A 25,560-nucleotide genomic window follows, 5' to 3' on the forward strand; every position below is an offset into this window, starting at 1 on the left:
ATAACAATGAATAAATTTATCGTCGCCCGAGATTAATACACAACGTGTACCGCAAAGAGTGTGCTTTGCAAAAAGTACACGTAAAGACCACTTGATGTAACATGACAAGGACATATTTATGTACATATATTTGTTTTACATGATATATAAAGTAATATTTGTGAACGAGCGTGGTGAAACGCCACGGTACAAAATTATACTATTTGTTTGTTTCAATAAGTGTCATATGACGTTGAGAAAATACAAACGCAATATTCGAATAGTCAATATCACGAAAATCGATAACATTATCTTTAAAAGAAACTAAACGTTGCGGCGATAGCACTATTCCCGATCAAATCAAACGTCAAAAGATCATCGACGTGAAATATTTAATAATCACGTTTTCAGGTACATTATCAATCAAAGTGATATTTTGCTAATTCGATAATGAACAAAATTAATTGCATCATTGAACAAAGCTCAGTTAATTGTAGCTGATTCAATAGATTCAATTCTCGATGTTAAAAAACCAACTGTATAACATCGAACTTTTTTATTGACGGAATATCAAAGTTAACCTGTGTCTTGTAATAATTACGTTATTAGAAAAACGTAAAAACAAACGATATGTCGAACAATATTGGAAAAATTATGGTTCTTATAATTTCTTCGATAAAAATAAATAAATTATGAGATCCAAAAAAAAAAAAAAGATAATATCTTTTGTTTAATAATCTATCAATAATGCAGGCATACTTGGCAAGAACACAGTGATACAGAGATATTCTAAAATGGAATGTTTCTTCAGTATCGAAATAATCCGTGAGCATTTTCTTCTGTTAAAACCGCGCGCGAGATTAAGCGCGTCAAGCCGCGCTCACAGCGTTGCAGGCTCGCATCTCATTCTTGACTCGCATACGCGCGGCTTAACAGGCGTGTTTACAATGTCGACAATTCGGGTCTTCTCTGAGATTGCCGTGAGGTATCCTGCATGCGATTGCGATGCCGCATAGCATGACTCACGAGCGCCGTATAATAAGCGGCGTCTTCCCGGCACCGCAGGACGCCGGACCCGAAATGCCACGGATTCGTCCTTGCTTCGTTAAGCTCTGATAAAATAACCAGACTAAAAAGAAAATTGTCTTTTTTTTTTATGTAATAATTTTTTATTTTGTGATATATTACTTTGCGATATATTATTGTTGCAATTCAGCAAAGATTGGAAAAAAATTTGTAGAAATTAAGAGATGTGATAGTTTTATTCTAAACAGAGTAAAAAAATATTTTTCAAAAAATCTTATACGTAATTTATATTTTCACAGTATCGAACTCGTAGATATCAAAAATACTAATCCGAAAAAATAAGCCGTCTTAATATATATATTGCAGATCAGAAAAATCTTATCTAACGACAATATATCTCGTTTTGTCCGCAAGGTGTTCAAGATATCACGTTAAAGAAGTTTTTTACATTACTGCTGATAAAAGCAAAATATATTTTTTTTGCTCGATAAACGTTCCAAACTTCAACGACATTGCACTTTTCTATCTTGTCAGAGGAAGTCTCACTTAAGCCCATGTAAGCGTGACAGTTTTAAATGTGAAATGCGGTCTCGCCACACAGTTGTGGATCGTCACCGCACATAGTCGCTACCGTGATGTCGACTGGCTGAAGGTTAACCGACATCTGGAGTCACCTTTGCATCCTTTCAAAGCGGCGAACTAACCCAGTCACGATATACCCTGTGGAAGAGAAACCTGGAACTTCAACGTCTGCTTTTACTGGGCATAGCGGAAAGTCTACATGGACTTTAATAATGTCGACGACACTGAATGCCGTCGGCGAGGCGTCGTCATTGCACGCCTCACAAACGGGTCATGAATGAATCCGTGCGTTATGCCGCATGTCTTTGAAACGTCTTCGGCGCCGTTACTTTATCAAACGCTGTCGTTGTTTTAACATTTTTTATTGTCAAAGGTGCACACACATACTTGAACTTTATTTTACTTCAACAATCACTTTTTTGCTTTATCTTATTTGTTATAGTCATTACTTATCGAATAATGAATCTCTGATTATAATTAATCAATTTTTAATTAGTCGCAAATGCAAACTGACACGCTGCTCTTCCACGAGAATTATTTCGTTTGATAAAGTGATAATATAATTAAATTGGAATAGATAAGAATAAAAAATGCCTGTTGCAATCTGCTTTGAAGTCTTTGCGCACTTTATACTTATAATCTATTTTTATATTCAAATAGTGAAAATTTCTGTAAAAATATTTAAACCATTAAAATACTAATTAATATTGAGTACAGAAACTTAAATTTGTAATAAAAGATGAAAAACATACGCGCCAAGCGTATGTGTAAGCGCTCATATACAAATATAAATTTATCAGATGTGTTTATAAGTATGTCCATAGAATATATGTATATATATCAAAATACATAGTACAATATAAAAAAAACGGATGGCTTATTTGGAGAAAAGTAGTAATCGTGATACGTTTATGAAGTTGACTCTGGTTGTATATTCCTATCTAGAAATATCTGTTTGGAAGCTATTGTACATACATAAATCTTCTGTTAATCTACACGAATGTATAGTTACAAATAGATAAATCTAGAGAATCTTTTTGTAAGAGACTGGAATATTGATCTGCTATCTTTGTACGAAACAAGTTCGACGAATAAAAATCGACAGATTTAACGCTGTGACAAGTTGAACCAGTCACTCAAAACAGGGATACCAAGCGGTATCGAGGTCACTCTCTACGAATAACTCGACGAAAGATGAAGGACAAAAATCCCAGTAATCCCAACATATGCAGTTCTCTCTTGTTGTATTTATTTTTGTCTCTCTCTCTTGTTATTTATTCGCAAAGAAACGATTGTCTTTCTTTTAATTCTCCATGCTTATGTTCATTTGTTTTTGTAAAATTCTTTGAAAATCTTGTTTCATACGGAAGCGTCGCACGACTCATTTGCGGAAGAAATTTCGAAGTTTTATTAATGAAAAGTCAAATATCATTTGTCTCACTTATAATAAAACATAAAATTAGCGCGTGAACAGTTTTGTTAAAAAAAAAAAAAGACTTTTCGAGATTCCGCGATTCTTTTCTTTGGATTCATCTTACGCATGGAAAATGCCTGCTCGTCTTATCTTCCGTTCTTTAACGGTTAGCGACTTTCATCTCGATCATCAATTACATTTTGCTTGCGCCGCCGCTACAGCCGGAGAGTCGAACCTGCACACCAAACATCTTTCGCGTTAACGACCTTTCGAACTCTCCTTTCACAGTTTACGAGAGTGTAGAGTATACTGACAGATAATATTCCTCGTCTTGATGAAGCATTCAAGACAGTTCCAAGATGCAACTACGTTTGCGAACGTAGCTCGACACAGATACATAGTTCTTGTTTTTAACTCTAGTTCGACTATATTTCTTATAGTATAATCGTGCATCAAACTTCAGAGATATTGTATAACTTAAAACTTTTATAATCTTTCTTAAATTATATGTAATTAAAACGAAGAATACTCTTGCGCTTGCTTGCAATAAAAAGTAAAAATATTACAATCTTCTCTGGTTTTGAATTGGAAAGTTTGTCTGACTCAAAAAGTTTTGTAGTGTTTGAGGAATCTCGTCATTATTGATTGCTGTATTGTTTTTCGTTTTAATTCATTCATATGGCATCGCATATACTCGCGCAGAAGATAGAATGAGGGCCAGTGGAGCGTTGAAAAAACTAGAAAATGTAAAATATGGTATATTTTATATACAGTGTGCCGAGCCGGCTGTTTCACTTATTTTCGGTCTCTCTCAAAGAGACAAATTTCTAAGGAGTTGCCAGAGGTTGCGCGGATGAGCGATCCCTCTTTTGCTCTTAAAGCGAGATATAACCCCTAATGGTCTTTCATCTCCGTCGCGTCATTTACCGGTAGGCTCAAACTAAATATTTACTCCCTGAATTCCGTGACGCACCCTCTGGCGCCGGCGACGGCAGTGCTTTAACCTTTTTCCGTGAGCTTTTTTTCCAAGACGTCTCACGTATCTAGGCAATAATTATGTTTCTTTATTGTCGTTGGCGTCTAAATTAATTTGCGGCGACGGTTAACTTGAACGTCGACGAAATTACAGTGATTTCCGTTCTAATTTTCACATTAATTTGTCTTTCGATTATTTATCAAGTCCCGAAGCAGTTTTCCGAGCACACTGCTTGCTTTTTAGATATTTCTCAGTAAACATTTTGTCTCATTCGTAGTTTGAAAAAAAACTGAAGAATGTAATTTTTTTAATGGAGGAAAAATAACTTTTTTTTAGAGAGAAATCGTGAAGAGAAAATATAAGTTTTTGTGTTTTTTTTAAATCTGAACATTGTAGCATAACCCACGCTGTTTGTTCAATCGTATTAATCCTATACAATTTCCAAACGTGAATCGTTGTTGTATCAATCGAATGCAAACTTCTTGTCGTTGTTGAAAAGTACAAGCCAAATCCCTGAATGAGAAATGCATTCGGTGCGTTACATCACTATGCTTCGTTTCGCTTTTTTGCAATTCAAGGCTTCACCTGGAACTTCACCCGCGAAACAGAGGATTGCTATTAAAGGCAGCAGAATTGAGATGCATTTGTTTCGATGTAGGTCTCTCGTGGCGTAGCTAATGCAACCAGAGTTAAGTTCTGCAAAAACTTTGCTCGGCCGACCGATATAACAAGAGTGATGAAAAACGTTCGTAACACAAAGCTTTGACCGAATGTCAAACCCGACGACGGTTTTGCACTTTTTCTCGCCTCAGAACCTGAAAAATACCAAATCTTTTTTGCATCAAGCCACCAGCGTTATTCGTCCTCTAACTGATGTATATGAGCCATTTTATCGGCGCGCGGTCGTCACGATGAGATATGCATCTTCGTGTAAATCGTCGCGCCTACTGTAGCGGAAAGTTATGCGAATAGCGGGAACTCGCGGAATGTCAGTTATTTCCACATTCTCCCTTATAAAATGAAATTCCAACCTCGTGAAAACCGACGCTAGTGTTATCGCGCGTTAGCCTTGAGCGGTGAGTCTCACGATGTGTTTGTTTTGCGAACTTTTGATTTTTTGATATCCTGACCTAAATTTTAATAACGTTCAAGTTGTAGATCATGCTTGTGATAATGAAAAGTTTTCTGATCTTCGTAGAACTCGCACTCTGTCTTGGAACAAACTTGGTAAGAGTGATTTTTATGAAATCACTGCTTTTGTGTGTGATGATAAAAATACAAAAGAAGAGAAACATAATAAATAAACGTCAAAAACTTCAAAAAACGATTAATATTGCATATGTTAAACAAATGCAGCTTTAAAACAACGGGAATGCGAATTTGCCAAGATTATGCTAATGTCTTTAACTTGCGACAAGCCGCGCTGCAAATAAGAGCCAGGTGGAGCATATTTCTCTTCTGCACTTTCAAGTGGAAAGAGGCGCGTCAGTATCAGACTTCTTCTTAAAATACTCGCACCAATAACCCGGCATCTGATCCGCGTAGGAAACCCATACCCATAAATCGCAAACCGCGAACCGACATTTTCTGCGACTTTGCATTTTTCTTTTTTTGTAGAGGATATAAGTTTGAAGTCCCGTCTACTCAATACCGAGCAGGAAAGAACTTTTTTACAACACAGTTCTGATGTTGAAGTTAAATTCGCATTTCAGAAAATATCAATCTTACTTTTGCATGTGTCATACACGGTATTATTTTCATGTAAATTTTTTTCAATTACTTGTCAATGATATTTTATTCAAACTTTCATCAGCAATTTGCGAACGTAAAAGAAAAAATCATTTTGTTCACAGTGCATTCTCATTTCGCAAACACAATTGTTTTTTTTTGGCCACATTTGCTCACCAAATTGCTTAATGGATATAGGCGGCACTAAATAGAGCGGAGAAAGGAGAGGGTGGCAGAGGGTGGATTTCAAACGGTCAGTGTTTATGGGACAGACAGAAGCAGAGGGCTCTCTAGGAGACTATCTATCAATGTCGAAGCTCTGTATATACATTCGCACGTATATATATATATACACATATATATATGAGACCAGGATATATATATATATACGTATGTTCTCATCCTTCTCTTACACACGCGTGCACACTTATGTTACACCCACGGAAACAAGAAACCGTCCTGGAATTCGCTAACGCATGGTTGAAAAATAGATGAACACACATTGCAGTAATTTATGGATCTCCAATTTCTTTAAACCAATCGTCGAGTGCAAGATGTTGGCAAGAAAACTATTATTTTTTCATAAACTTGTTTTCCGGAATTCTACTTAATTATATTTATCTTCCGATCTGCTATTACAAATTTTTTGCCGTAATAAATGATACCTTAAAAAAAATCGTGTCATTAGATTCCATAGATTTTCGTGGTCAAGATAGTGAATCGTGACTTTGTGATCAAATTGCAGCGTTCGTTTATACAGTCCGATCGTTTACAGAGACCGACTACTGATTCAACATCGAACAAAAAATAACATTGACGATAATAAAAACCGACAGTGACAGATGACGCAAACGCTCGGGAACGTTGTGCAATTTATCCAGTGAATTTCTTTCTGCAACGAAATTCAAACGGCATCGATAATTAACGCGTTCAGTATTTGAATCAATATCAAATAAAAAATAGAACTAAAAAAATTTCTTTTCGCAATTTGAATTGTTAAATTTATGCACTTATTTACAATTTATCAAAGAAATGCAAAAGCTTTTTTATATAATTAAATTGTAAATATTACTGGAGCTATATGTAATTCCAACTAGATATCAACGTGGAGAGAGAGAAACATTTCGCAAATGATCAGACAACGTGATTACGCGAAGTCGTCGTCGTCGTCGTCGTCGTCCCTCTCTCTCTCTCTATTTTCAGATTAGCTGAGATTGATCAGGAAACATGTCGATCTGTTCAGACTCACGTAATTTCCTTAAATCTTTGGTAAACGGAAATAGTTTATCGCTAGGAGCATTCCGTCGAACATTCTTGCTTTCTAATTTACATGGAAAGCTGTCCAATAGTAGAGATTGATTATTAAAAATCAGAAAACATGGCTCATGTTACCGAACAAAACAAATGACAAAAACGAATGACGGCAGGTGTTGGACATACTCGCGTACTATCTTTCTATTTGTCTTAGCAAATATATGATACAAAATGTAAAAATCTAAGTTTCTTGATAAACGCTTAAGAAAGTTTAAATAAAGAGGAATAAATGAATATGTATGTTTTTACTGTACTTCCGAAAATTAAAAATTGAAAAATGTAATATTCTCGTAGCTTTACAATTAAATTTCGAAAGAGTACGATTTTAAAGCAATCTGTACTTGTATTACAATTTGTTATACATATTTCACTCTATTTGAGAGATTTATACATATATATAAATTGTTTTTTCGGTTTCGGTTAAATAAAATGCGATGGCAGATCATAAGTGATTGCGCCAGTATTAACAAAAGTTAATTGAGTGTGTGCTCGCAGTATTAATCGTTTAGCGTGTCAATTCTGCCAACCTTCGCTAATTTCTATAGAGTCTTTATAAGGCAGAGAGTAGGAAGGGAAGAATTTCGGTCGAAGCGTTTGCCTAAATTATCCGGGACGTCCTCGTAGGAGAATATTCTCCGTGTCAAGGCGCTTTAGCCCGCCATTAGGCTGTTAATGTCCGTGACACGCGCAAAATTAGCACCCCCGAATGGCGAATTATAATACGAAATTTATAATGAGAACGGTGTAAATGGATAGTTGAGCACGTCTGACTGTTTTGCCATTAAAAGCAACATTTTCGTGCAGTAAATGCGATGACGTAGCTAAGAAAATGAAATAACGCTAATGTAAAATGCGACGCTTCTACGAAACAATTGCCGGATCTTAGAATTGATGCAATTCTAATAATCATATTCTTTTAACACAAAGAACGGAACAAAACTCGATCTCGATCGATTTCTGTTATTTACCTTATTCGGAGGAAGTCACCTAAAGACATCGATGGAAGAGCATCTGAGTCGACACAAAAACTGTAGATATAGATCGAAGAAAACACGATTACGTGCTTGCAAAAGATTAGATTTGCGGATTATCGAAGAGGTTTTTTTAATCTTTTCTCTGACTTCGACGCGATTTAACTTCACAATTTCATCGACACGCTTCATGTACAAGCAACATTGCCATACAGCAAAGTTTTGCAGAAAAAAATTTCCGTCTTTTTTTCAAAATATCTACATAATTTGATCAAATAAATTAAGAAAATATCAATATACAGTTCAGTTTTTACATAAAAGTGCTGCTAAAAGATTTAAAAGATTTTGTTCCCCTTGTTTATTGAATGCCTTGTGCAAACTTTTTGTTATACTACGAGAACTTATACCGTAGACATAAGTTTATGGCTTTTGACAACAAGCTCGCATTTCCCATTAATATTTGTTTCAGATGGAGGCGTGGTAGGTGGTTCGAGAGCAGGACCGGTGGTGACTCCGCACACACTGGAACTGACACCACGTGGTAGGGTTTTGCTGCAGCTCGCACCACCGGAAACTGCTCGTGCGTACCTGCCGCCAGAATATCGACCCGGTCGCGTTTATTCAGACACGGATTCGGAAAAAGTACGTCACTTTCAGCGCAGCAATTAATGGCACGCATGTAATTTAGTAACGTAACGCGTCACACAAGGATATCGCGCGCGATACATTTTAAAACAATATTCTGATATTGACTTTACACTTGCTTTCCAATTATCTAACCAATTTTCTTGATTATCATGAGCATTTTGTGTGAAATTTTGTTTTATATATTTCATTATACTTTGACTTTTTCTATTCTTTGGTAAATTTTCTCTTTTTTCTCAATTTACTTTCTCTGTGACACATAATTTCTACGAATTCACGAAACGTTCGAGCAAATTTCCATTAATCAAATAATGCAATATCTGATTGCTTGATATCATACTAACGAAAGTAAATATATCGAAAAGAGAGGATTTGCATGATTGCGCATAGCGGAATAAACACGATGAGCGAGAAATCGGACGGGCAAACACGTTTGTTAGAAACAACTCCGTTTCTCCGGCCGGTTATACGTTTGCGCTTATAAGTTACGGTATATTTATGTGAAAGAGCGAGACCATCGATGATATATAATTAAAAGAGAATTGCGCGGAAAGAATTATTAACGCTTTCTATTAAAATCCTTTTAGAGCGAAAGAGATTAAGCCGCCAGTCTTTTGACAGCTCAACTTTTTATTTGCTCGGCCGCTGCGTTTCAACGCTCAGTGAATTTTTAACGGTTTCGTCGTTGTGCGAGAGGCGAACTATTCGAAGAACCGACAGAGAAGCAGTTGAGGCCGACGACAGTTTCTGTGTTCCCCTCCTGCACTTTTTTATTTAACGCGGATTTTCTCGCAATCTCCACTTCCTCCACCCTCGTTGCGATCCCTTTCCCCCTTTTTAGCGCCATCCTTTCTTCCCGTCAACGGCCTCGGATAGGGTTCCGTTGTTTTACCCCAACGGACTGGTATTTATCTTTTGCAGATTAAAGGGAGAACAAACGGCGCACACGATAAATAAACTTCGGTCCTTCGTTCGTTTATATCACCAATTCCGAAGCTTTTCCCTGTTTCGCTCCTATCCTTCAATGAGAAGATAACTCTTTACAAAAAGCGTACAACCCTGATGCATTCCATCGCTGCGCTCATTAATCATGCGATAGACGTGTGATAATTCATGCTTACGCGATCACGAAGAAACGTCATAGTCAAAGAGTTTGTTTGCGTAACAAGTGAAGAAGTAAACCTTTCGAATAAAGATTTAGCACAATGTTCAATTTTATTATAAATAAATTCGACTTTATACTATTCAACATCATGTATTTACCAAAAACTTCTTTGCGTAAAATAAAAAACTTTATATAGATTGGTTAAACAAAACTTGACATTTAACCTTCTGTCTAAATTGTTTTTGTCAAAATAAGAGAATATTGTGATGGTGATAGTGTCCGAATAAAAGATATTTATTTTTTTTTTTTTTGCGTTTAAAAAAAGAAAATAGATATTGATTAACGCAAAAGCACGGTAGTGATTAAATGTAAAATACTTGGAGCAGTAAAACTCGTTAGAATTTAATTCAATTTCTTTTTTTTCTTTTTGTCTGTACTTGTTACGCAAACTAACATTAAAATATTCAGTTTCAATCGGATATAGTGAAAATTTGATATAGAAAAAAATTCGGATTTATTGCGATTACACGAGATTTTCGTAGAGAAAGAAAACTAAAAAGAGCGTGTGCTTTACTGCGTGCTCTCTGTAGAAAATATGATAAATTTTATTACGTTTCTCTGTGCTTTAGATAGAAGATAATTAACAGTTCGTTGAATATTCAGTATTACAACTCGAACAGGAAGGCAAAAGAAAAGATTTCTACATCTGCAGGAGGAAATTAATTTGACGTTGCAGTCACAAAGCGCAAAAGAGAAGCCGTCTTTTCCTAAGTTCTCTCTGTATAATGTAATGAAGAAGGAAGTAAACGCGAGCAACAATATCTTGTTTATTTTTGTTGTAATCTTCTCTGATTTCTGACGGCATTAAGAAACAACGAATTTATAACACGCGAGTTAAAGATGTGAATATTTAAATATTCACATATTTTATAATTGTCTGTCATATTTTATAATTGTCTGAAATATTTTATAATTGTCCGTCTGTGTGATATATAAAGTATTTTCAAAATCTTTTTTTATGTTTCGAATAATTTATCTTGTATGAAAGTTCCAATAGACACATATATAATATCTTCATATCGTTTCAATCTCAAAATTTATCCAAGACTTAAGTTTTATTTTTCAGTGTAAGTGTGTAAATCATACTTTTGGTTCAAAATATGTCCCAAATCCGTCACCGATAGCGGAATCGTGTGCATTATTTGTGCTTGTGTCATGGTTCTACTTTTCCGGCAAACACAAAATGCCGACGGCGGCAGCTTCAACATCAGAACACACAGCGATTACCTGGGCGACACGAAGTCAACGCGAAAAACCGTTCCTTTTTCCGGTGGTTGTCGCTCTTATATTTTTCACAGCGTGATGTGGTAGTGCACGAGCGCGAGTTGCCGGAATGATCTCTCTGACACTACGGTATACGATGGGAATCACGTGAATCTAGCGGTGTATGTGACACGGTTACCATCTCTCTCGCTTCCCTTTTGCGTAACTAAACAAGAAAGTTGCGGTTGCAGGCTTGAAGTCAATGTGGCTTGAATTCGCAAAAAATTTGCGCTTTTTGACTCGTTTAATTACGAATGCTAACGAATTTTTTATACTCGCATACCGCTAAGCGAAAAAAATTAGTGAAAACCGAGAAATATAATTACAACTGCAAACAAATGCAAACACTGTTACATTTTATAAAAATGTACATAATACGAATTGTTCATAGTGATACGATCTTATTTAGTTTCTTCTCTGTGTCGTTATTTATTGTCTGTATTAGTTATTCTATATCAAGTATAGAACTAGCGAGTGAGGTTTATTTTTCATGTATGGAAATTTACATAATCTATCTATCTCGAAGTACTATCGAAGTACTATCGAACTATGATGAACATATCGGACGACAACATCATTTTTTTTAGTAAAAAACATCAATAACTGATATCGATATTCTAGAATCTCTATCTAATCCTTCTAGATATATATTTAAATGTGTGTGTATGAGAGTGTCTATGTTTTCTTCTTGAAAAGAAAACAATTTATTGTTACTAAATCTGTTTCACACATGGAAACAGGCTCGATTTTCGAGATTCAAATTTGATGTACCTATTATTCGACGCGCGAGTTTAACGACACAACAGTTTAGCCAATGTATGAAAGTTGCGTCTGAGAATGCTGTGTCTTTGCTTGAGAAATGTGTGCTATTGCTTCTTCATTTATTAATCGACAAAGTGTTCAAAATTTATTGCCGTTAGAATTCAATAAAAATAGTTTTTTCTTACTTAATATTTTTCCTAGAGACAGCTGCTTTATTTATCAACTGAGCATCTTGCTAAAACAAGGAAATGCTTTATGCAAGTTCAGTGCAAGTTTAAAAACCTGAGCAGAAATATTGTACATACAATATATAAGAGAGTTTTTCAAATAAAAGTGAAAGGAATAAGTTGTCTTATTCTTTTCACCTTTTGACCAATTTTCGTCGTCATGAAAATTGCGAATCTACTAAAACTTAATCTCTTTTTAATTGCAGATGTGGATGTATTCTTTAGGAAGAGCGTTATTGGACACGACTCCTAGAGCAGCGGCGTTAACGGGGACTGTCTCCGTTTCACCTTCTTCTGCTTTGCAATCTGTGTTGGCTGCCATGACGGAGCCTGATCCTCGCAGACGTGCCTCTTTGATGAATTTACTCGACGTAAGTTTTTGAGTCTTATTAAAAGTTTTTTATTCAATTCCTATAAGGTCTCTTTCTAGCGATATCATTGTACTTCTGTGTTGTTCTGTCTTATTTAATTTTTTACTTATGATAATCGCGCACGCGCACATTCAAAACGCGTTTTGTTTTTTCTCTTTGAAAAGCTGTCATATTTGAATTGTTGTATCGTCAATGCAAAAACTCACGCGCACGCACACAACGTTTGTGTTATGTAACTGGCGAGCATTGTGCAGAGCGATGTACAATCTCTTAATAAAAAACCGAGACTATATCGAATTTTTTTGCCGCTACAGTTAGATAGCTCGAAATTTCCAAGTCCGTTTTGTGTGCGCGCACTGTCACTTGTACGAAATAAATCAGCAAATAGCGTCTGGTGTCTTTTTGGCATTCAATATTTCATTTCACGTGCCAACGCGTAAGTCATTTTCCGCATGTATATTTTTGTCAAACATTTTTGATTCTTCAGTTACATCGCTAGCAACTGTTCGAAACGATTCCAGTCAGATAAGCATAATACATCAATCTACGGCCACAAGTAATCTATAGTCACGCAAGCGATATCCAATAACGTATACAAGTAATGTTGATTAATTAGGATTCAATTTCTCGTAATCAATCATAGTCATTATGTTTGCAATTTCTTGTATTACTTCTCATAGTCTATTTTTAAAGCGTTATATATATATATATATTATAAACTTTATATATGCATAATCATACATGAAGTAACCAGTATATTGCAGAAACCGATCTTTACAACAAAATCAACTACTCGCGCACCAAATATTACATAGTTAAATTAATTTTCATATTTTACATTACAAATGGTGAGTAATTCAGCATTGCAAACGTGCTCGTGTGAATTGCGAAGCAGCTGCGTCGGACTAGAATTAGGCGCATGTGCGCAGAACATGACACTAAGAGGAACCAGGTCGACCCCATGGCGAGATAATAAAGCAATTTGTCGTTAATAATACGTGACACCAACGTGACACTGAAATTTCGAGACATGTCGGAGTATCACGTCGGTTCTTAGAGTGTAACTCCAGCAAATGCTTCAGTCTTGACGACATGGTCGTATGTTTTCATGCATTACGTTCATGTACTTTAAAAAAAAGATAATCTAACAAAGCATATGATTGTCTTCTTTTTTGGTGACATATAAATAAAAATATAAGAAACTTATACATGTATATCAACCTCTTAATTCTTCAATAATAAAAAACTAATTGACCAGCGACATTGTTTATATCTGACTTTGATATTATAACGTACGAGGATTAATCAATGGACCACATAGGCTTAATCATAGCCACGACACCATGCGGCTCTTGGGTGGTCGCCATCTGCACAGAAGCTTGCTTTAATTGAATCACCTATCACGAAGAGAGTGAACACGCTGCGCAGCATTTGTGCATAGAGACGGACGATGAGACGATACTCGAGATGTAGACAGACGCCGATGATTTGCGTGACAAGGAAACACGAACGTTCAATATTGTATTGTAACGGACGTTCAATATTGTGTTGTAGACACATCGTGCACGTAAATAAATTTCAAAGAACGTGGTGATAAAAGACGATTTTCTTTCCACGTTTGAATTGTATATCTAACAAATCTTATCTTACTGCAGAAAACATTTTATGATAAGATAAAAATAACAAAAAACTCAAAATAAAAATACAGATCCAATTTATATAATAAAATTCAGTGTTGCAGATTTTTTTTAATACTTTAAATGACTTGAAACTTTGTTATAATGAGATATTAATGAAAATTTCTTAATTATCAAGATACTTAATGTTGACAATTAAAAAGTTGGAAAGAACATGTAATGAAATTCTTCTTATTCTGTTTCTTTTTTTTTTTCAAGATAGAAAGAAGTCATTTTTTTTTAATTCTTTAGAGAATGTACAGTCCCAGAGAAATGTATATAGAACAGCACATAATGCTATATACATTCTTATATTTTACTCTATATGTGGATAACACTTTCAATATGAATTGAGAGAAAGAGAGAGAGAGAAAGAAAACCACACACAATTGAATCAATGTTCGTTCCAGCCACCACCGATCGCTCGACGAGTTGCGGTGTAACATGTTCTAAAAGGTGCTGCGTAAAAAACAAGATAATGAAAATAACACTAGTGGAAAATGATTCATGCTATTGTGAAAAAAATGTGTCATTTGATTTGATTGTAAGAAAACGCCGCAAAAAGGCTTTATATTGCATGACATTCAAACACAAAGACATTATTGTTACAATATTAAAAATAAGTACCGATTTTATTTCAACAAACGTGCTATTTTGCATATGTTCATTAATTTAAGTATAAATAATCTTTGAACAAAATATAAATCCATCAATGAATACAATTAATTTCTGTTATTGTATTGCATCATGTAATCTATTCACATAAATACAAACATAAATATTAATTGAAACTTTCGTTGTTTGTGTATCAGAATCAAATCATTGCATATTTTTCAGATACAATGTCTACAATTCTCCCAATTTCACAATTGCGATTTACATATCAAGAGAACTAATATGCATATATATATATTGTATATATATGTATATACATATATATGTATACACGGTCGATTTTTATTTTATATTATGTATATTGAATATTATCTTATTATTTATAAAGCTTCAAACGACAAGATGAAATTTAATCATGACAATCGATAAACTGGCGATGAACGTTCTCAATCGTGATTAAATGATTTTGATTGAACTGTAAACAGATAGGAAACGCGCATAATACAGATTTCTCTCGAGTGTAAATATTAGGACAAACAGATAGTATGATAGAATATGCGATTGCACGTAGCAACATCATCTCGATGCATCGCAAGAATACAGTGCGCATATCTATTATATTTTTATATAAACATAAATAATTCAACGCTTTTTAAATTTTTCTGTCAACTTTAAAAATACATAAACTTTCTATTAGATATGTATGTATGATGTGAAAGACCAAATCTCTTTCTTCTCTTCAGAAATTTTAAATACGAAAGAAAAAGACTTACTTTATCGAATTATGATTGATGTTCATTCGTGCATAAAAAATCTTATTTGAATATTCCAATAATTCACTCAAAATTAATAAAGACTTAACAGCTAAATAAATCTAAACACAAACGATTTATCTTTTATAATAGTCTAAGTGGATAATACTATACTGATTACGAGAGAAAGTTACAATGAAGAATAAAACGAGCTTAATGCAAACGCGGTGAAGTGACCGATAAATTTAGGCAAACTAAGTCGCGAAACAAATCTCGCTCTCGAGAGAGATTACTTTATGCGGCCGCAGGGACGTCATTAGGCGACGGTGCTGCGACATTATAAGAAATAAATTCACCAACCGGTTTGCTTGCAATTCCAAGAATTTTTCGCAGATTTTAGCGTGGCTTAAAAACTACAGCGAGCGGCGATTTCAAAAGCAAAATTGCGGACGAAGGTAGTTTATAGCTATGATAATTTTGCGAAGGTCGATGATTAACGGCCAGCAATCTCAAAAACGCCGCTTACCGTTATCGCACGCGAAGAACAAAGCCATGGAGATCACAATAAGTCGTCTATTCCGAGCCGCGATAAGTTTGCAGCTACATCTTAATAACTCCCGAAATTGATGAAATTGGTCGAGGCTAGCGGAGATGGAAAGACGCGAAGGGCGCAGCGTAACACGGCGCCGCAATTTCAACGAGGATTCCTCGGCGTCCAATAAATTATCCGTCCGAGTACCTACTTTGTCTAGTTGCCGTATCTATCCTCGCAGATAAAGCGCGTAAAGCAGATGGAAGTTGAACGCGTCGGGGGTTAAGACGAGAACCTTAGTCCTGACTTTGCAAATCGGTGAATGCGATAGTTCATCATCTGCCATTATTTATTATTTAAGAAGATTTAAGAATAATAGTTTACACGACTATTATCTTTGCCGCACATCGCTATTTTTGAATATTTCGGAATGATGGAATCAACGTCGTGTCACACACAACTGACCGTAGCTTGTACATATAACAGAAAATTTTCGTCACGAAAGAGTGAAACACTTTGTCGACGAATTTATATACTCAGATTTATATTATGCAAAATATACTTCTTTATATTAAATTGTCTGCCGAATTATATACTATTATCTTCTGATCGAATTCCATGTTTTTGATATCTTTTACCGTTTTATACTTAATACTTCGCGATATACAATAGAGCGTTAATAAGTAATGACATTTCGCTCTGCGGATTTCAGCTTATTGGATCTATAGAATTCCGGCTACAGCCATTGTTCTCTTAAGCTAATAGTTCGTCTGCCGGAAGACGAGAAAGTTTCAAAACTAGATAATAGGCTCGCTGAGTAGCGCGATAAACGTATCGACGTGGTCTTATTATGTCTGCGATTAAGAACTTTAGATTTGGATTTTTATATATGTCTGGCAGATACATATTATATATAATCGTAATTCTATATACATATAAAAAAGATATCAATTAAGTATTTTTAAGGTGAACTGTATACACACGGTTATATATAATTTTCTATGCAATAGTATTTTTTTATATAAAATAATAATTTGTGCAAAGTTTCCATTGAAATTCTTTCTAGTCTAATCAAGTATCAATATAAGTCGTTTCACATCATAAAAGTCCGACATTATATTAATGCGATATGCGTGTTCTTGCTCTTTGTAGGTGATATCTGAATATTGTCGGACGCGTTTACAAGCCAAGCCTTTTACGCACATAGTAATGGAAATGTATCGGGAAGTTGTGCGGTCGCCCCAGTACGCTGCGCGAAAACGAGCGACATATTATCAGATGAACGCCAAATATCCTACGCGGGTCATCACCGAACAATCAAATCACCAAAAGACCTACGGTTATCGTCATCATTTACAACGGCAACAACAGACTCACATTCAACCAGCTGCAAACGATCAGCCGTTGTCGTTTCAACAACAGGATGTTCGTGTCGGGCAACACTTGTCGAATCAGCTGACTGTTCAACAGCGTCATCAGCCACAACTACAACAGAATTACGTTCCGGATAATCAATTTCGTTCGCTGCAACATCACACACAGGATTATACGCAACATCCGCCAAAGAGCCAGAAAGATTATCACTACAATTATCACAATTATCACATGAAAGGGACGCATTTTAGAGCGCAATCGCGCAATTCTCAGTCGCATCCTAATTTAACGAGCTTAAGCGGAACGCAGCAGCAGCAATATCAAGAAGCTACCTTGAGCGCTTACAAAGCGCAGTTTCCATCGCAGTTGGATATCCAGAGCGGCAGCCGATCGATCGGACCGTCAACAACATATCATCAACGCCGGATTTATCATCATTCGCGGACGTATTCGCAGCCAGTTTACACGCGGCTTCAACACACCAGAAGTAGCGGCAATTTGCCGACGACGATGAATGCGACGGCCGATGGTAATCCCGACGGAAATGTTTACACCGATCCGATATATGCCCTGCCGGTTAAGCCCTTCTTAAGCTCCCAGGATGTGAGAGTCAATGGATTGTCGGCAAAACCTCCCGCGATCCGCGGCATCGAAGCTTACGGCAGATCATCGTCAATAAACAGGTACGCGCAGAATACATATCCACATTAACTCCAAAAAAGAACAAATCAAATTTACTTGTACTATTTATTTTTATTTTTTAATTTTTTTGTTTTTAAATATTATAAAATAAAACATTATCATTATTGAAATTAAAAAGAAATCGACCTTTTTATATAAATAATACACATAACTATAATTAGTGTAACTGTAAATCGACTCAAACACAGATGATTGTATATTCCGTGCAATGGTTTTATTTTACTTTTTAAGTATTCAAAGCATGTCATTTAAAATACGAACAAAATAGGCATCCTTCGAACACCGGCCGTTCACAATCCGACGTAAGTTCGCAACCGAGCGAGCGTCTTTGCGAGGATCTTTACGGACGAGTACCTCCGGAAAGAATATTTCTACAAAGACAACACTCAAACCCCCAGTTGCCGAGCAGAGTACAATCTGACAAAGATTTCAAGCGACTGTCGCAACCGAGTGTTGCGACTACCGAGCTTCGATGTGGCAGCGGTGGTGTCACACGAAAGGAAGAACAGACGATTCGACAACAAAATCCAGTGTCTTCCATAAAGCTCAGAGGAATTCAGGGACCTCCGAAGCCACCTCGAATTATCACTTCTCTCAGAAGAGCTGCTTTCTCGGACTCGGAGTGCAACAGCCAGACGGAACCGCCGGCGAAACCACCAAGGTAGTCATTGTTTGTATTTTCGCGATCAATTATCTGACATTAATTAACTGTAGCCTGTTAAACTAGCTTCAGTCGCGATAAAAGAAAAAAGAGAACGGATTGTTCATCAGAGACTTAAATAACGAGTTGTGTTATTATTCATTACACAACGGAGGAACAATTTTGATGCAACTCGCTATTTTAAATCTTTGCGAGCCGTTCGATCTACTGCAATAAAATTTTAATCAATACCCAATTTCGTTTGAAGCAAAAAGAGAAGAAGAAAACGAGTATCTGAAATGACTTGCGTTCTTAATTAGACACTTCTTTTTGTATTAAGTATGATCTTGAAAAGCAGAGAATCAGCTCTTTCGGAAAATCGTACACAGAGTTTTCTTAAAGCAATGCCAATGTATGATAACGCCGTTGTACGAGAGCAAACCGACTCGCAACTTTGCGTAAAATAATATCAGAGACGAACAATTCAGAAATATATTATATACAAAAATAATTAATTTTAATATTATATACAATAAATCGGATGATTGATAAGTATCCGAAACAATATGTAGATAGTATCACATTGCTGACAAATTTCATTCTTCAGAAAAAACAAATGTCAAACAGTGGTTTATTATCGCACGTAGTGTTTGTATAACAGCTGGAATTGGCCATCTCTCAAAACTTTGAAAAAAATATTGTTTATTTACCCTTATCGAAATTCATATTTTCCCGGCCGGAATTTCATCAATCTTGCAACGAGAGATATTAAATTAAAACACAATGGAACGTTAAAGAGTCACGGAATCTTCGTACACGCCATCCGCATGATTAAGTTTTGCCTCCCACTCATATGTTCGTGTTAATAAACGCTTCCGAGCGACTTTTATACGGCTTCTCTCGTTAAAAGGCACCACTTGAAGCTCCGTTGACGCTAACTATTGTAGTTTCAAAGCGCTCCGTACGCCCGGAGCGCATGAAATCGACTGGTTGATGCAGCCGGTTGTAGTGTGCTTTTTTGCATGTCGGTTATGGAAAAATCGAAACGTGGCATATACACCGGTGAACCCTCAATCTTCGCGAAAGTTAGAATCCTGGATTTTATAATGACATATAGTTGAGCAAAAATAGAGAAGCATACATATATTGGAAAAAGATAAAAGTTATTACAACTTGTGTTACATAAAAATTAAATCAGAATATTAATTGATTAAACTATTGTCTTCACAACTCGGTAATTTTCCAAAAAAAGCGCAGAAATGTTGATGCAGAATGTTTGCTATATACAATTTTCAACGGTCCGCAAATTCAAATATTCCGAAAATATTAGTAAAATAAATGTTATCGTTCGATTGCAAGTTTATTCTCCACACAATTTCTTTCGTATCGCAAAAATTGTTTTGGCCTCGAGAGAACTTTGTGATCTTTTATTTCGTTTCTTCTCTCTAAGTTCCAGTACGAATGGCAGAAGACAGACAGAATAGAAGAAAAGAAAAGGTCAAAATAAGAAGGCACTTAGCGATGAGCGCCCCAAAAAAACATCCGTAGAGTCTACCCTAGTTAAAGTTTAATTAAACTCAGTGCGAGAGTTTGTTAACGTCCAGCTGCATATAGTGAATCGCATTCCACGTCTGTGAAATTTTGCTATAAGCGTTCCGGTTCGCTGCTTACTTACGAGCATTGCGGTCTCTTATACCTAATGATAAGCTCCAGCCAGCTTGATCCATATTAATCACGTGGTTTAGAGAAAAAAGGAATGAGAAAAAAATTAATCCAAGAGAAATAAGTCTTATGCAATATCAGTTCTCATTAAAAAATTATGTACGTTTATTTTATGATAATTTACTACGCTCTTTCTAAAACTTTACATAATTCTATAATTTATTCTCGTTATTTATTTGTTAATAATTTTGAGAAAGTGTAAAAAACTATTTTCAGAATACTGACAAGAAATGGGCCAAGAGGTAGACGGGGAAAAGCAGTGCAAAGAGCTCCATCACGCTTGTATCGAACGCTTGGTGGTCCTATGAGGTGTTTCAACAAAGCTCAATGTGTAGGTCCTGAGTTTGTGATTCGTGCCAATCAGCCCGCAAAAACGTTATGTGTAGGCCAAATCAAGGTATGAAAAAATACAAGTCTTCTCTCTTTTTCTTGAAAAACTGCATATAAATGCATATAAAAGTATCTTTTATCGCGATATTGATTGGTACTCTATATCTTATGCTTTGCATAGCTTAAGTTGCTGACTTTAAAATATATATTTAAAAAAAAAACTCATAATTTTTACTCCTATAACTTCAAAAATTAGTTACCCATATTAATTACATTCCAAAAAATTAAAAAAAAAAAATTCCGGTACCGGGAATCGAACCCGAGCCTCCTGGGTGAGAGCCAGGTATCCTAGCCACTAGACCATACCGGATCACGTTAGGGAGGTCTATATTTTACGTACTTATCACACATACATAAAATGTTTGGTCAACAATTATCAATTTTATGTCAACAGGTATAGGGAATTGTATTGAATTGAAAAATTCTTTATTATTAGTTTTGCAATGACTTTTTGACGCAGTATAATCCGCTTTATCTGTCCACGAGTGATATAGTTATTACTGGACATCCTATACATTATAATGAAAAATTTATATTTTCAAAAAACTATAGTATTATATAAAGAATAGAGAAGAAACAATTGTAATAAAAAATAAATATAATATTTGTCGAATTTTTATATTGTTATACAAATACTTAATTGGAACTATCTTTATTCTTTTTTTTAAATAAATGCATAGTGTGTAATATAATAATGTATTATATATTAATTATTTTAGTCATTGTGTAAAGTTTTTGGTTTACTTACACCTGCTTATATTGTAACTTTAGAAGCACTTTCCTCAATCCGGTATGGTCTAGTGGCTAGGATACCTGGCTTTCACCCAGGAGGCTCGGGTTCGATTCCCGGTACCGGAATTATATTTTTTGACATAAAATGTTTATGATTTTTTTACTGTATTTTTTTATATTATATATTTAAATATCAATATATTCAATATTCATACAATTTTTTTAAACAAAATGTTATATATCACTACATACAAAATATAATAATTAAAATATTTGAAATACAAAATATATCAATATTACAGTAATACATATTTTTTTACAAAAATAGTATTTTGTATACTTATTTTGTACACTTATGAAATTTAATATTTATGTAATTATATACATATATAAATTATATAAAATTATTTATTTGTTTAAATATTAAAAATATGTACAATATGTACATAAAAAATATGCAAAAAAAGCATAAAATTATATATAAAATTTATTTTTTACTTACTACTTAAAAAATTTTGTTTTTATTAGTTGTGTGTAAAACTAAAAATTTTCCGGTACCGGGAATCGAACCCGAGCCTCCTGGGTGAAAGCCAGGTATCCTAGCCACTAGACCATACCGGATATTGATGACATTCATCTTTATTGTGCACAACTTTTTAGAAATCGATATAAATAATATTTAATAAAATAATACATTAAGTGTAAACATTTAATGTATTTAAAAAATAAAAAACTATAAGTAACTTATGTTTTTAACTTTTGTGTAATATTATATATTATCGTATAGTATATACACATCATATACACTTAGAATATATTTGTATATGTTGCATATAACTCTAGTTTCACATAAAAAAAGAGAAAGAAAAATGACATGATAATGATAAACTAGTAATTTATTCGTTTGCGCAGGCGAGCAACTCTGGCCGGATAGTCGTAATAATGCTAACAGGACAACGTGTAGAGGTAACTTGTGATCCTCAAAAGGTCACAGCCGGAGATTTATTCCAGGTAAGTATTAGCGTAATAGATAAAAATTTATCTAACTTTAACTTTTCGTCGGTTGTTGTTTTATTCTTATATTTTGTTATAAATTCGGACAAAAACACAAAAAAACGTAACTTTTCACTGTTTATATATATTTAAAAAATTAATAAAATAAAAGTTTTTGTTATTTTTCGAAAAACGTTTTAGAATTCATGTTTTTACAAAAAATCAAATAATTGTTTTAGAAAAAATTATTATTATCGAAATAATTAAAATAAATTACTTATATGAAAAAGACTCTGTCAAATTTAAAGTTTGATATTGTCACCTAACGTTTTTGTTTTCCCAAGAAAATTGATTGAAACTCTATCAAAACTGTGAGAGCTATCGAGAATGTGCCATGGAGAGTGGCCGTTACCGATAAGGGGCTCAATTCGTCGGGCAATTATATCTACTTGAATGGACTACATACATATATAAAATTACGATTAAAAAAATATCTTAACATATAATCCATAATACATTTTACAATAATACTTCATCATATTACAAGATGTATACTTACATATGGTGTATGTTTGATAGAAAACTATCAAAGAGAAAGAGAGAGAGAGATGAATTACCCCACACACATACACGATATTGAAAAGATTTATTAAATAGATTGAATGTATTACTCTGTTTTATTGCAAGAAAGTCTTCTATGTCTAAAACTTTCTTAAAGATCATTCCTGAGAACGCTAATAAATCGTATCATCTATAAGTAAAATATATTGGGTTTCGAGATCTTCGCAAAGAAATTATTTGCTGCGCGCACGGATGAATGCGTACTCTTAATATACTTTCTTTCAAAATTCTTTTAAAAAATTAGTTTGTCCGCTAGTTCTTTCCAAGCGGAAACTGGTTCAATCGTAATACGCGCGTAGTAGCCTCTCGAACTCGCGGTTGGGCCGCGAAAGCCAAGACATAGCCGGTTGTTTACGAGACCACAAATTCCGGCGTGAACTCACGAGAAGTTCTGGCAAGCCGCCAAGCCTAATCATTATATATGACAAATCCACAACCTCGAGTTATGCGATCTGAACGACAAATGTATCGTGAAATTTCTTCTTGTTTAAAAACTATTTGTTTCAATATCTTTTTTCAACTTTAAATCGAATTCAGAACGATTCTTGTAAATATTTCTAATAAAACTAACAATATAAGAAAATACTTCATCTTAATAGAAAAATATTGTAATATTTAATGTATTTAATATTTAATATTTAAATGTAAATGTAATATTTAAAATTAATTAAACAATATTACTATCACACACAGCTAAGGCCTTTAAACTTCGTAAACAGAAGTATATAGAATACTTGACAAACTTGGCAGAGACGCATAGTTAAACAACTTGCCAGAAGTAAAGTGAGAAAATTTATCGGTTAGCTTTGGTAGTTATAAAAAAACAAGTTTTCGTCTTGAATTTGTAGTTTTTTTCTTTACATCCAATTCGAGCTGTAAACGTGACTGAAGAATACTTGAAATATCAACGCGTTAATTTTTTTTTAATAAATAGAGTATGTCGCTCGAGGCTTGAGAGTTCGAACTTGCAAATTAGATCATTTTCACAAATTCGCACCAATAGACAATTATTCCGCGATAGAAATAGATATTGCGTCGCGTCACAATAAACTTTTAAATCAAATACAGCCGCTTTCCGCATTTAATTGCCTATCTCACAATAATTTTGCGTGGAATATATCATAGCATATAGATTATCTATCTTATATACGATTATTTTTTATATACGATTATTTCATTCGCATATAGGTGTGTTGCATGTAAAAACTAAGAACACCAATAAAAAGCTGAAAAGATATCAAATATTTTAAACTCATTTGCGTATATTTATATTAACTACTTTGCGTTATAAATTAATATGCAATCCTATCGGCAACTTATTACGTCATAGTGTGTCAATTTAGTTTTTTTTTCACTAAAATAAAATTATTATTATGTACATTAAGAACTCACTTATTATACTAATTCTGCGGACAAGTATTATTTCACACATTGTATAAGCACAAATCTCTTTGCAGGCTATTGTTCAAGCGGAGAGTCTCGATGAAAATTTCACTCTAGGACTGGCTGTATTACTAGCCGGGGATTTCGCAATATTACCACCTGACACGAAATTGAATAAAGTCGCACCACCGGGATGGTTAAGCAGCGGCAAGAGCAAAGGTCTTCTGGGTTTACCGACCAGTTTCATGTTGTACTTGCGGCTTCGATTCTTCCTGCCGTCCCTTCGTGGCATCAGGTTTGTTCTCAAGCCAAATTCGACAACAACAATACATATGACTTGATCATTGTAACTGATTGATCGTATCGTTTTCAGAAATTGGATATCGAAGCATCTACTATACTTACAAATAAGGCGATGTATATTGGAGCAGCAGCTGGTTTGTCCTTATTCCGAATTAATAAATCTGACGGGTCTTGCGCTTCAAGCCGAATTTGGGAACTACAACGTCACCGTGAGTTAACGAGAGATCCATACGATACTTGAAATGAAATTAACGTCGCAGTACAGTGAACTATTCGAGAACGTTAGGATCTCGAATGATCATTAAGTTCTAAATAATACTATTAAGTAAAATTTGGAGCTGCGACAAAAAGTAATGAGAATATTTGTGACTCTCCGCGAAAATTTTACTTTTCCGCGCATTGCAGAATTAATTCCTACATGACAATTAAAAACCATCAAAATCATTTTTACACATGAGTAAATTGGAAAGAATTTTTTAATCTTTAACTTTTGTTAATTAGACAGTTAATTAAAATAAAAAATGTGATTTGATTTTACTAAGAATTTAAATCGATTAGCTGCAAGGATAATTAAGCGATTACTAATCGAAGATGAACTAGTTCTCATTGGGTAAAATAATAGTTGAAAACATGGAACTGACACGCGTACAGATAGAGTAACGATAATTTCATAGTTCACCAGCAATTTCTCTGCTTCATTGA

General features: G+C 34.6%; 1 protein-coding gene and 3 non-coding genes across 7 annotated transcripts in view; 2 read left to right on the forward strand and 2 right to left on the reverse strand.

Annotated features, from left to right (window-relative positions):
• Positions 1–25,560, forward strand: part of LOC109857950 — a 61,786-nt gene that overhangs the window by 31,470 nt on the left and 4,756 nt on the right. For all 4 annotated transcript variants that reach the window (XR_002250559.1, XM_020434756.1, XM_020434765.1 and 1 more), the window contains 8 exons: positions 8,460–8,632; positions 12,259–12,423; positions 17,151–18,055; positions 18,343–18,735; positions 20,653–20,833; positions 22,471–22,569; positions 24,630–24,850; positions 24,929–25,067. Coding sequence is in view for 3 of the 4 variants with exons in the window: in XM_020434756.1 (XP_020290345.1) it covers positions 8,460–8,632; positions 12,259–12,423; positions 17,151–18,055; positions 18,343–18,735; positions 20,653–20,833; positions 22,471–22,569; positions 24,630–24,850; positions 24,929–25,067 (2,276 nt within the window). In the remaining variant the exon portion in view is untranslated. The remainder of the gene's footprint in view (positions 1–8,459; positions 8,633–12,258; positions 12,424–17,150; positions 18,056–18,342; positions 18,736–20,652; positions 20,834–22,470; positions 22,570–24,629; positions 24,851–24,928; positions 25,068–25,560) is intronic.
• Positions 21,065–21,136, reverse strand: Trnae-cuc. Its single transcript has one exon. It is a non-coding gene; the product is annotated as a tRNA-Glu (tRNA).
• Trnae-uuc lies at positions 21,613–21,684 on the forward strand. Its single transcript has one exon. It is a non-coding gene; the product is annotated as a tRNA-Glu (tRNA).
• Positions 22,108–22,179, reverse strand: Trnae-uuc. Its single transcript has one exon. It is a non-coding gene; the product is annotated as a tRNA-Glu (tRNA).

The sequence above is a fragment of the Pseudomyrmex gracilis genome, unplaced genomic scaffold (genome assembly GCF_002006095.1).
Source record: "Pseudomyrmex gracilis isolate BER0280 unplaced genomic scaffold, ASM200609v1 scaffold_5, whole genome shotgun sequence".
Lineage (NCBI taxonomy): Eukaryota > Metazoa > Arthropoda > Insecta > Hymenoptera > Formicidae > Pseudomyrmex > Pseudomyrmex gracilis.